This window comes from Alligator sinensis, unplaced genomic scaffold (assembly GCF_000455745.1).
Source record: "Alligator sinensis unplaced genomic scaffold, ASM45574v1 scaffold313_1, whole genome shotgun sequence".
NCBI classification, from domain to species: domain Eukaryota; kingdom Metazoa; phylum Chordata; order Crocodylia; family Alligatoridae; genus Alligator; species Alligator sinensis.
In genome coordinates this window covers 2770729-2783249 of record NW_005841939.1, presented here as the reverse complement: position 1 = coordinate 2783249, position 12521 = coordinate 2770729, and the positions used below count along the sequence as shown (strand labels likewise).

Here is a 12521-nt window from a genome sequence, read left to right as displayed (position 1 = left end):
CAATGGCACTTTATCGTGCATCAGCAGATGCATGACAAATAGATCCAAGGAGGTGATACTTACCCTCTATCGGGCGCTGGTCAGACCGCAGTTGGAGTACTGCATGCAATTCTGGGCACCGCAATTCAAGAGGGATGCGGATAACCTGGAGAGGGTCCAGAGAAGGGCCACTCGTATGGTTAAGGGCCTACAGACCAAGCCCTACGAGGAGACTAGAGAACCTGGACCTTTTCAGCCTCCGCAAGAGAAGGTTGAGAGGCGACCTTGTGGCTGCCTATAAGTTCATCATGGGGGCACAGAAGGGAATTGGTGAGTATTTATCCACCAAGGCGCCCCCGGGGGTTACAAGAAATAATGTCCACAAGCTAGCAGAGAGCAGATTTAGATTGGACATTAGGAAGAACTTCTTCACAGTTCGAGTGGCCAAGGTCTAGAACGGGCTCCCAAGGGAGGTGGTGCTCTCCCCTACCCTGGGGGTCTTCAAGAGGAGGTTAGATAACCATCTAGCTGGGGTCATCTAGACCTAGCAGACCCAGCCCTCTTTCCTGCCTATGCAGGAGGTTGGACTCGATGATCTATTGAGGTCCCTTCCGGCCCTAACATCTATGAATCTATGAGACAACATAAGCAAATAAGCAAAGGTGCCAGTCAGTTCACAAAAGTTACAAAGGGGGCCTCTCAAGTCCAGTGAAGGGTGCCTCAAATCCAAAAAACTCTATGTAGTGCAAAAGGGGGTTGCTTTGACTTTTGGCATCCTGGTGCTCCAGTTTCCTCCTTCTCTTACGGTGGGAGGGTGGGGGAAGAACAGGGAGAACAGAACTAATAGCCAGTGAGCACTTGTGTGTGCTTGGCCTTCTTTGGCAATCTCCTGAGTCTGAGAGGCATACAAAGAATCTCTCTCCAGCAGCCAGGCTGGAGAGTAGGAATCCCTCTATGCATCTCTGCCTCCAGTCTCCTGGCTCCAGTGGGGAAGCAGCAGGAAAGAAGAGGGTCTCTGGTCTCCCAGAGCAGCATGCGGGTGTTTGGCTGTTCTCAGCAATCTCTGGAACATGAGAGCCATGCAAGGAATCCTGCTCTCCAGTTTTGGGGCTGCAGAGAATTATTCTATGTATGGTTCTCAGCCTCTGAAACCAAGATACTGGAACTGTGACCAGAAAACCTCCTGTTAGACTTCGTAGCTGGAAAGCATATTGCTACATGCTTTTGCACTTTTGAAGCATGGGAGCAAGGGGGGGGGGGGGGGGGGGGGGGGGGCAGAAGGAATGCAATACAGTCTTGCATTCAAAAGCTTGTCTAACTCTATCCAAACTATGCAGTTGGTCCAATAAAAATAACACCCAAATAAATCCTTGCCTCTTGCCATCACGACTACAACATCACACTAATAATTCAACAAAGGGCCAGATTCCATTCCACCTATTAGATAAACAAATGGATTTAGACACCTAAGTCTGATTCAATCCACCATGCTAAAGCCTCTGAAACAAATATTCATCTAAAACGGTGAATGGGTCCATCTTCTCACTGTTTTTTTATGATTGAGTCTTAAGGGTCAGATGATGCTGTGTTCCAGAAACAGATGTATTAATGAATTTTCAGGGACTCTGACAAGGTGGAATAGAATCACATTTAAACCCTCAAAGCCCACTTAGACAGCCAATGGGTGGAATACGGCCCAACAGTCTGATGATTCGATGGGCAGAGACTGAGCTGAACAGAACAGAAATGTACGTACAAATGGAACATTTCGTAAGAGTTTTCAAACAAACAAATTTGTAAAAATGTTGTGAAGTTGCCTGTGCTGCAACAGCTCTGTGGGCTAGTCACCAGTGAAATTCATCAATCAGTTTTCATGAACCCTGCATGACAGTACCCAACATCATCACCACACAGCTGATTTTGGGAAGGGAAGACTTACTGTTTATGTTCCCAAACATTATGGAACAAATATGATTTGGTTTAATGCATAACATTTTTACAAATGTTAATAAAATCCCTTTATAGAAGAGCCCAGACACCTGAATGAACTATTTCTGCTAAACCATATCTTGAAAAGAATGAACAACACAGGAGGGGAACAACTGCAGAAGAAAGTAGGACACTTTATACAAAATTAACTTGATAGAGTTCTACATTTAAAAGTTTCACTGCTATGGGGTCAACAGCATTCCTTCCCCCTTGAAAATGGCGATGTATCCTTAAATATTTAAGGCAGTGAGAAGCTACTATTAGGAGTATCATCTCTACTGTAACAGAGCTCAGACCTGCTACAGTAGCATCTGTGCTGGGGCTGGGATGGATATTCCACAACCTGTCCCCTAGACTAGCTTCAGAAGAGATTGTTTTCCCACCTGACTCCATTTGCTCAGAAGCCACAAAGACCCTCAGGCCAAAAGAGCTACCACAATACAAAAACACTAAAATAAACTGCATTTAAGAACATTGCACATTCTGAGGATGATCAACTATGTAAAACGTGTACAATTATGAAGAGGAATTTTTGTTACACGTTAACTTAGCGGAAGGCCTTCATTGAGAGTTCCTTCCTTTCTGGGAAAGGAGAATCAGGTCTCAATAGGTCTGACTTTCCTTCCACGCTATTCATTAAAAAAATAATTCTGTGCCTCTTAAGACACGTTTAATTAACCCTTCTCGTCTTTCTAGAACAATTTGCAGTATAAAGTCCTAGTGTTGGTTAATGGTTAGCTTGAACGGCTTGTCGCAAAACAATTCTATCTTCAGAGGAAACTTCAGTTCAAAGTATTAGTTTTGTAGAAGTAAAATGGAAAAGAGTGCATGGAAGTAAAAATAAAATCATAATTACAATGTATGATTACATTTAGAAAAAAAGAACAATACTTGATTTAAGGTAGCAAAGGTGAATTATTCCTTTCTACTGTTAAATGCAATCAGAATGAGTAGGAGGATATTTAGAGGTTGTCACACCTGTTGTTAGTCACTATTCATACATATGAGCCTCAGGGTTAAAAAATTGCCAAAAAAATTTAATATTAGAAAGCAGGTTAGAGTCCACTGGGAAATTATATGCACCTTCTGAAACTTAAATTTCATCTTCACTAACAGATAGTTTGGCTACTATGTTTATTTCAGTGATACACATATAAACATAATACATATTATAAACATAATAATATGTACTTAGTTAGTGCCACAAAATTAAGTGGTGTCACTTCTATAAGCACCATTTTTTAACATTAAAACATTAATAGGATTAACAACAACATATTTGAATCGGACATTAGATATATTTACATAACAAAAGATCAAAGATCATGAATGGTAACAGAAGTCCAAAATGAATAGTTTATTTCCCAATTAAGTATTAAATATAAAGTAACAGTCCACAACTAGAGCACTGTCATGGATGGGTATACACTGTTCAGGAAGGACAAGCAGCAGAGAACAGGAGGAGAGTTATGTTGTATGTAAAAGAGCCATATGACTGCTCAGAGCTCCAGTATGAAACTGGAGATAGGCTTGCTGAAAAGTCTCTGAGTTTGGGTCAGAGGGGAGAGCAACAAGGGTGATGTCATGGTAGGGTTCTGCTATAGCCCCCAAGACCAGGAGGATGAAGTTTTCTTAAAAAAATTAGCAGAAGTTCCTGGTTCTCATGTGGGGTTTCAACTACCCTGAAATCTGCAATACAACAGCAATGCACAGGTAGGGTTCTGCGTTTTCAGTTTTTATTTAAAAAAAAAAAAAAAATTCCAGGAATTTTTCAGGGGCATACCCAATCCTGACCCCGGCACCAGCACCTCCTGCCCCGCCTGGGGTCAGAGCTGGGAGCCCTGTGCCCCTGGGCAGTGGCTCCAGCCCAGTGGGCCTGTGTGGAACAGCTGGATGCGGTGCCCGCTGCAGGGAGTGGGGCCGGGCTCTCCCACCTGTCCCCCTGGCAGGGATCGCAGATCCTAGCGCCCAGGGCAGGGCCACAGCTGGAGCCGCTGGGGTGGAGTTTGGACCCATCCACCCTAGGAGCGATTCCCATGGCCCCTCCCAGCCTGCCTGGGGTCAGAGCCAGGAGCCCTGCACCCCCAGGCAGTAGCTCCAGCCACCCCCAGAGCCACTGCCCCACCCCTTCGCGTCTGGCCAGAAACCTGTGCCTCAGGTAACTAGCACTTTTAGCTTACCGACACCCCCAGCCATTCCCCATGCATGTCAGTTAACAGGGATTTTTACTGTACCTGGTAAAATTGAGCGAACTAGATAAAGCGTGTAAATCAGTAAAAATGGGTGTAAAAACTAAATAATTTCAATTAAAATAAAATCATGGAATTTATTGGCGAAAATTGGTAAAAACTGAAAATGCAGAACACTATGCACAGGCAATCCAGGAAGTTTTTAGAGAGTGTTTGGGACAACTTCCTGGTGCAGGTGTTGGAGAGGCCAACTAGGGGCTGTGCTCTTCCTGACCCGCTGTTCAAAAACAGAGAATAATTGGAAGGGAATGTAGAAGTGGAAGGCAACTTGGGCAGCAGTGAGTTCAGGATTGTAACAAAGAGCCTCGGAGAACCAGGGAGCTCAGCTGGCTAGGCAAGGCACAGCAATTGCAGGTTGCTGGGGCAATGGAGCAAATGAAGCAGTTATTAGGCACCTGCAAGCAGCCTGCTGACTGAAATGGGCTGGGCCCTGGGAGGACATAAGCCTGAGACTTGGGCTGGCAAGCTAGTCTAGCCCTGCCAGCTGCTGGGTTAGAAGCTCCTGCCCAAGAGAGCAACCCAGGGACCCTAGACTGTCTGCAGGAATACTAAGGCTTGGGGAACTAACAAGGAGCCCAGGCTGGGAGGTATGCCAGCGCAAGGGGTGAGGGAAGGTTTGCCCTCTTAAAGTGGCAGAGGGCCGCTTCCACTGCTGGTATGTTACAGCCCAGGGGCTTACAGTTTTAATGGAAGGTTTGGGTTGGGACTAGAGGGGTGGTATACGGAGATCCCATTGATGCCTCTGGGGTATGCGATTGCTTTGAACCCTGCCTGGAGCTGGCTTAAGGCTCAAGTGACTGTTGAGCCTGGAGCGGGCGAAGTGTAAGGCTGCAGAGTTAGACAGGGGTCAGCAGCCCAGTGTCTGGAAGAGACTAACCAGAGCTAGTGCCTCAAAAACAGGTCCGAGACAGTGGTTTAAAGAAACCTTACTAAGTGCACAGGATACCCTGATGTGCAGGAAGACTAGCAAGTATAGCAGAAGTCCAGCTTGGCTTAGCAGGGAGCTCTTCAGTGAGCTAAACCACAAAAAGGAAGCTTATAAGAAGTGGAAACTTGGACAAAACTAGGGAGGAGTATAAGAGTATTACTTGGGCATGCAGAGATGAAATCAGAGAGACCAAAGCACAACTGGAGTTGTGGCTAGCCAGGGCTGTGAAGGGTAACAAAAAGCAATTCTACAACTATGTCAGAAACAAGAGGAAGACCAGGGAAACTCAATGCTTTTTTCACCTCAGTCTTCACAGCTCCCAGACTATTGCACCTGGCAGCAAAGTTTGGGGAGGAGGTGAGCAGCCAGTGGTGAAAGAACAGGTCAGGGTCTATTTAGAAAAGCTGGATGTATACAAATCCATGGGGCCAAATGCAATGAACGCAAGGTGCTGAGGGAGTTGGCCAATATGACTGCAGAGCTGCTGGCCATTATCTTTGAAAACTCAGAGGTCCCAGATGATTGGAAAAGGACAAAGATAGTGTGCATCTTTAAGAAAGGTAAGAAGGATCTGGGAAACTACAGAGCAGTCAGCCTCACCACAGTCTCTGGAAAAATCATGAACCAGGTCCTCCAGGAATCCATTTCTAAGCATTTGGAGGAGAAGGTGCAGCATGGATTTACCAGGGGCAAGTCATGCCTGACTAACCTGACTGCCTTCTATGATGAAATGACTGCCTCTGTGGGTGCAGGAAGAGCAGTGGGCATGATATACTTTCACTTTAGCAAGGCTTTTGGCACAGTCTCCCACAACATTCTTGCAAGCAAGTATAAGGAAGTACAGGTTGGATGAATGAACTGTAAGGTGGATAGAAAAGGAGTCATTGGGCTCAAAGGGTAGCAATCAATGGCTTGATGCCTAATTGGGAGCTGGTATCAAGTGGAATGCCCCAAGGGCTGTCCTGGGGTCAGTGTTGTTCAGTATCTTCATCAATGACCTGGATGTTAGATGGAGCACACCCTCAGCAAGTTTGCAGGTGACACCAAGCTGTGAGGAGTAGTGGATATGCTGGAGGGTCGGGTTAAGATTCAGAAAGACCTTGACAACTTGGAGGATTGGGCCAAAAGAAATCTCATGAGGTTCAATAAGGACAAGTGCAAAGTCCTGCACTTAGGACAGAACAATCCCATGCACCAGTACAGGCTTGGGATCAACTAGCTAAGTAGCAATTCTGCAGAAAAGGACCTGGGAGTTACAGTGGACAATAAGCAGAAAATGAGCCAGTGTGCCTTTACTGCTAAGAAGGCTAAAAGCATACATGGGCTACATTAGTAGGAGCACTGCCAGCAGAATGAGGGAAGTGATTCTTCAGAAGGGATACAGAAAGGATGCGGACAATTTGGAGAGAGTTCAATGAAGGGCAATGGAAATGGTTAGGGGGCTGGGGCATATGACTTCTGAGGAGGGGCTAAGGAAACTGGGCTTATTTAGTTAGGAAAAGAGAAGACTGAGAGGGAATTTAGTAGCAACCTTCAACTATCTGAAGGGTGGTTCCAAAGAGGATGGAGGTAGACTTTTCTTAGCGGTGGCAGATGACAGGACAAGAAGCAACAATCTCTAGTAACAGCAAGGGAAGTTTAGGTTAGATATTAGGGAAATGTTTCTCAGAAGGGTAGTAAAGCACTGGGACAGGTTACACAGAGGTTGTGGAATCTCTGTCCTTGGAGGTTCTTAAGGCCCAGCTAGACAAAGCCTTGGCTGGTATGATATAGGTGGAGATGGTCCTGCTTTGAGCAAGGGGGTTGGATTAAATGACCTCCTGAGGACCCTTCCAATGCTAATTTTCTATTATTTTATTAATACTACATTTGAAATATTTGAAGTATCCCTGCACAAAAGGCAGAGAAGAAAAACATATTGATTTATACCAATCTAGTCCAGAAAGAACAGCTAAGAAAAATAAACTGAAAATGTAATTAAACATTTCACTTACACTCCACTTAACACGTTTATGGATTTTGTTCGCAGTCCATATCCAGTGTCCTTTAAATTGGAAATTATTCCTAATACACTGATATTGGCACCTTTAGACCCAAAATTTTCTTCACTGTACATTATCATGTGGGAGCTTGTAAAGTCCTGTTGAAGCAAACAAAAACATCAAAGGCAAATGTGAAAAAATTGTTTCACTGGGTCCAAGCAATAAATAGCACATAATCTTGAAACTTACACCAAGAACAGGCCACAGGGACTGCAGATCCTCACTGTAACCACCCCAATCTTTCCAGTACTGGTATGCTCCTTCTTCCAGTAAGTATTGATGACCTGCAAACCTTGGTTTCTCATAAGCCACCCAACTGAAAAGGGAAAAGAAAGGCAAAAAACTGTGCTGGAGAAAGGAAACTAGTCAGTAAAAGGATCTGAATTTGTCCTATAATCCTTCAATAACAATGAATCCTGATTTAAGAAATTTGCTTCTTTTAAAACAAAGGCACATTTGTGACTCAGTCTTAAGGGTCAGATACTAGTGAATCTGAACTTCATATAGGTTGTAAGATAATTGCACTTAGACGTCTAAGTCTACTTAGACAGCCAAGAGGTGTCACAGGAACTGGCTCTGAAGGGTCCAATTTCTTTGTACATCCTGAAGTGAATATACAAAATTTGGCAAAAGTTATGAAGGCAAAGGAAATTTGCCTGTCCGATACAATTTCCATTTTCACGTTGCTACTACTTGGACCAGACTCTCCTTCATTCTTAAATTAGGAATGTTGTGGCATCTCCTTCTACTTACAGTCCTCCCAGCACTTTTATAGACCCCACTGATGTAAAGGGCATTGTCTTTTTTGATCCCAATTCTTCTTTTTGTTTTTCTTCCCCAGTAAAAGTAAGTATTTCTGATTCCAGTTCCATGCTTTTCCCTTCAAAGAAAGGCTTCTCATAAAGGACTACCTACAACAGAAATTAGATGAAGCAAGTTACAAAAAAGTAGATTACAAGGACAGTCGAGTCAACATGCCTTGAAAGCAGTCATTCCCTCTGTACTAAAGATTTATATGCAAAAGACTGGACCATGAAACTAGCCAGTGGGTCTCCACTATCTCAGTGTTTTGCCCCTGTAGATCATAATGCAGAACTAGGATTTAAATATTCATTATTCACACATGCAAGCAGCTCTCTGCTATCACATACATAATTTGTGGACTCATACACATACACTAGAATTGGCAGCTGGTTTTTGAGCAAGACACACATACAAACCATGGTACTAGTCCTTGTCCTCCTTGAAATAATAAATTGATATTATACACTGATGACTGTCATGTCTCTGGTATTAAAAGTGCTTGCCTAATAGTAATTAAATAAATGTACTTGCTGTTTTTACCTTGGGCTCTCCAGTATGTTCGACTTTGCGGCCACCCTAAAAATAAAAAATAAAAATAAAAATAATTTGATCTCCAATAAATTTAAATGTTCACAGATGTATTCCAAATGACAACTTTCTTTAAGAAAGAAGATTTTTCAAAGTCCATAGCATCACAGACAAAAATTAAACACTAATGGACACAGTTAAACCTAGAAGTCCAAGATCTTTCTAGAAACGCATTAAAAATCCTATATAAAGATTTTCAAAATTACATATAAGCTATTTTTGCAAATTTTGAACAGGGCTGCAATATAACATTAGTATTAACATATTAGCACTAGGTGCCTTGACTATAGAATTTGCAAGCAGTTACATGTTACCATTTTCAAGGGTCTCATAGATCTAATGTAGGCTTCCTTCTTCTCCCAGAAGGCTAAATTAGGATATTCACCAGGTTCCAACATTAAAGGGATTCCCTGGAAACCAGGTTCTTCATAAATTAGCCATCTAGATAAGGACAAAAAAAACCCCAAGGAGTTAAAAACTTCAGTACTATTTGTTACTCATTCATGCAAGCAGTGCTCTGCCATCACACACATACGTTTGAGACACGTGAGAAAAAATGTAATACTCTCAGGCTAGGAACAGACATTGCATTTGTCCCTGGGCATGTTGTGCCTGTGTTTGTCTTGGAACAGAAATATCCTGGAATTGGCATGTACACACATAGCCCTTCTAATCAGGGCTTAGTTTGCAGCTGAATTCACTGCCGCTTTTCTGCCATAGAGCCAATGATGCCATCCCAGGATAACTGTACAGACACACTTTGTGATGTCCCAGGATAAACTGCTAGTATTTCTTATCCTGTAAACCTTGTTAGGATTTATTCTGGGACAATGGATATGGACGTCTGAATGATTGCATGCTGTCATGGGATAAAGTGGCTTATGTCAGGACTAAAGCAATGTCCGTTTGCAGCCTCATAGTACCTTGCAAGGATGTCACTGCAGTGCTGCAATAAAAGCAAATAAAGGACTGCATGTATTATTAGGACCCCAGCCTCAGAACAGATGTGCTAAAACAACCTTCTGCTCCTTGAGTCTCATTTTTCATTTGCAGGATCAGGGCTGTAGGGAGGTCAGTACAGTTAGCAGATGTTATGGAATTTGACCATATACATTTTTTCCTTGGAAAGCTGATGGGTTTTTTTTTATGAAGAAATTAGTTGAAATGAGACAATTTTACATTGAAACAGTTTTGATGAAAAATTCTGACCAGACCTAAAGTCACAACCTATTAGGTGTTACATTTTTAGTTTAAAATGAATCTAGTGTTCTGTAGAAAAAGGCAGTAGCTTAAAAACTTTGGAAACAGTATTTCTTCATTGCCTTAAAAGAGATGCAACATAGGTAGCAGCCCTTCACTTTCACAACACCTCCCTCACTTTGTATTTCAATCACACTTTTCTGAGTGCAAGAGCTCACAAACTATCCTTGACCTTTGTTAAGACTTAACAAAGAAATTGAATATCTGTCAGATTTTACTGGCAGCAAGCACTCTCTCTGTCCCTCTGTCTTGTGTAAAATTGATGCTAATCTGCATAGTTCTATCAATTTCATGCTTAATAAGAGACTTTGATGATGCACAGGAAGCAATATAAAGGTAAGAATGTAGGCTCACAGTGTAGTGGTATATGGCCCAAACTTAAAGTGGTATGGAATTTCAACTCTTAACTTACAATTATAAAGGGAAAAATGGGGAAAAAGCAAGAGCACAATTTTAACTTTATGTCCCCCGCTATAAATCAGGTAAAATAAAGAGAATGTAGATACCTCCAAAGCATATACAGCGTGTGTGTTTATAACGGGAATTTCTGCACTTCAGCAAGTTTGCAAGAGACTTTGCTAGAAGACTGTTTTTTTTTACCAAATGCCTTTATTTTCCTTTAAGATGTATGGGTTTTAATAAAAGGTTAGCAGCTCATTTTCTCCTCTTCCTTGATTGTGCAGTGAAGTAGTAATCACATATTCAGGATATTATATTTTACTGCCATGGAAGTTATCTTAAACAGATTATTTTAGAACCAAGCACTTCACTGCAGGGTCAAATAGATATAAAGAGTGTAAAGAAAGAAAATCAGTGGGGAAAAATGAGAAAAGTTTGAGATGATGAAAAAACCCCTTCTAATGTCAGTCAGCACCCTTTTCTATCTCATAATTTTCATGTATTTTATTAAAGGTATCCAACAATAGCAACAGAAGTTGAGATTATTTTTTATATATAGGGTTTATAAATATACACTGCATTTGCAGGTATGGTTGCAGACTATGCAGGAAGACCTGGGCTAGCTCTAGTCTAGTGAGCTCAGACTAGTTGCAAGGAAGCTGCAGATGCACTGGCAGTATAAAAGCTTACTATGGCTTAATTGCTCCTGACCCCTGTACTAGTTACACTAGTGTTAGATCAGGTAGGTCTCCCTGTACTGTAATCGCATTTCTGATTGCAGTGTAGACATATCCTTGAAAGGCTGATCACCATCTAAAGTAAAGTTAGATTAACACTTTATAATGCATTGACCATTTTCCAAAGTGGTAGCAAATTGTTTTTTCCTTCAACCAGTGCCAATATGCATGTACAAGGGATGAAGTAAGAAATGTACTAATAACTGTTACATGCCTAAAGGAAGTCAATTCATTTTTTAAATTATTTAGACTTCTAATAAATAGAGCATGAAACTGTATAAAACATAGAGAAAAGGCTCACTTGTGTAACCTTTGATTATTTAAGGGTACTGATGTACAAATCTAGTGATGAAAAAGAGGTTAATATCTGCTGTTTCATCATACTAAAGGGCCAATAAGCCCTGTAACTATGCATAAAAATATACATGTAAATGCAAATATGATCTGATCTTTCCCTGCTTTCCCAACAAGAAGGTAATGGCACACAGATTCATTTTTAGCAATGGCTTCTGTTGAGCAATACCAATGAACATGCACGTCTAGATATGTTTAATAAATTATGTGCAAAGGGGTATGATCACACAGTGACTCAGGATAGCAACTAACCATTTCTTGTCAGTACATGAATAGTGATCATGCACAGCCAGCAAGAAGAAAATCTCTGCAATGTGCAGGAAGTACACAGCTTAAACTTGATTAGAAAAAAAACAAACCACTTTATAGATTTTCCTGTTTAAGCAACAGGAAATGACCACCTTTCCTAGATCAGGCTAGTGGTCATCATATTTGAACAAGAACATTTTCCAGAAGTGTTTCTGATGTAATCAACATTCTAATTTAATTAATGAATTAAAAACTGATTAAAATAATGGTGATTATTCAATTAAACTGAGTGTGCTTATGTCTGAATCTCTCATAACTAAATGGGAGGAAGAACAGCAATAACTCCTTGAATAGTTCCAAATGATGTGTATAAAACTGGTTTGTTGTTCCTACAACAAAAATGAAAGGAATGTGCAATTAGTTCCTAGTTAAGGAAACACTTGCATATTCTAGATGCAGTATTTGACACTTTTACCCACTGTGCATGTCCCCATGAGATTTTTTCTCCAATTCTTTCCCAATTTTTTAAAATCATGTTTATATCTGAATCTCCATAAAATCTGAGACACAGTATGAGGCTAATACATAAAGACAAATTATGCTGTATTTAAGGTTCAACCTCCATGCCTGCCTGCCTTCAAAAGACCCAGATAGTTTTGAGCAGTCAGGATTTTAAGATATCATGGAAAACAAATGCAGAAATATTTTCATTTTAAACAAGTTTACAGTTGATTCTGAAATATGAAGAACGTGGCCCAGGCACGATTCATTTCCTAGAAATATCTAATCTCAGTTTATTCACAAACCACTTAAAACTGAAAAGTAGAAGTAACAAACAAAGAACTGATTTTTCCCTTATCTGTCTTTAATTAGCCAGTAAATACAACACTTGCAAATATTTTTTCTAGCTTAAGTTCTTAATTTGCATGTGTAGATATTGCTT

General features: G+C 41.3%; 1 protein-coding gene across 4 annotated transcripts in view; it reads right to left on the bottom strand.

Moving 5' to 3' along the window:
- CRYBG1 (crystallin beta-gamma domain containing 1) overlaps positions 1 to 12521 on the bottom strand; it is a 99333-nt gene that overhangs the window by 24649 nt on the left and 62163 nt on the right. For all 4 annotated transcript variants that reach the window (XM_006019811.3, XM_006019810.2, XM_006019813.3 and 1 more), the window contains exons 9-13: positions 8894 to 9020; positions 8532 to 8567; positions 7941 to 8098; positions 7377 to 7503; positions 7140 to 7285 (exon numbers count right to left, since the gene is read on the bottom strand). In XM_006019811.3, coding sequence (XP_006019873.1) covers positions 7140 to 7285; positions 7377 to 7503; positions 7941 to 8098; positions 8532 to 8567; positions 8894 to 9020 — 594 coding nt within the window. The remainder of the gene's footprint in view (positions 1 to 7139; positions 7286 to 7376; positions 7504 to 7940; positions 8099 to 8531; positions 8568 to 8893; positions 9021 to 12521) is intronic.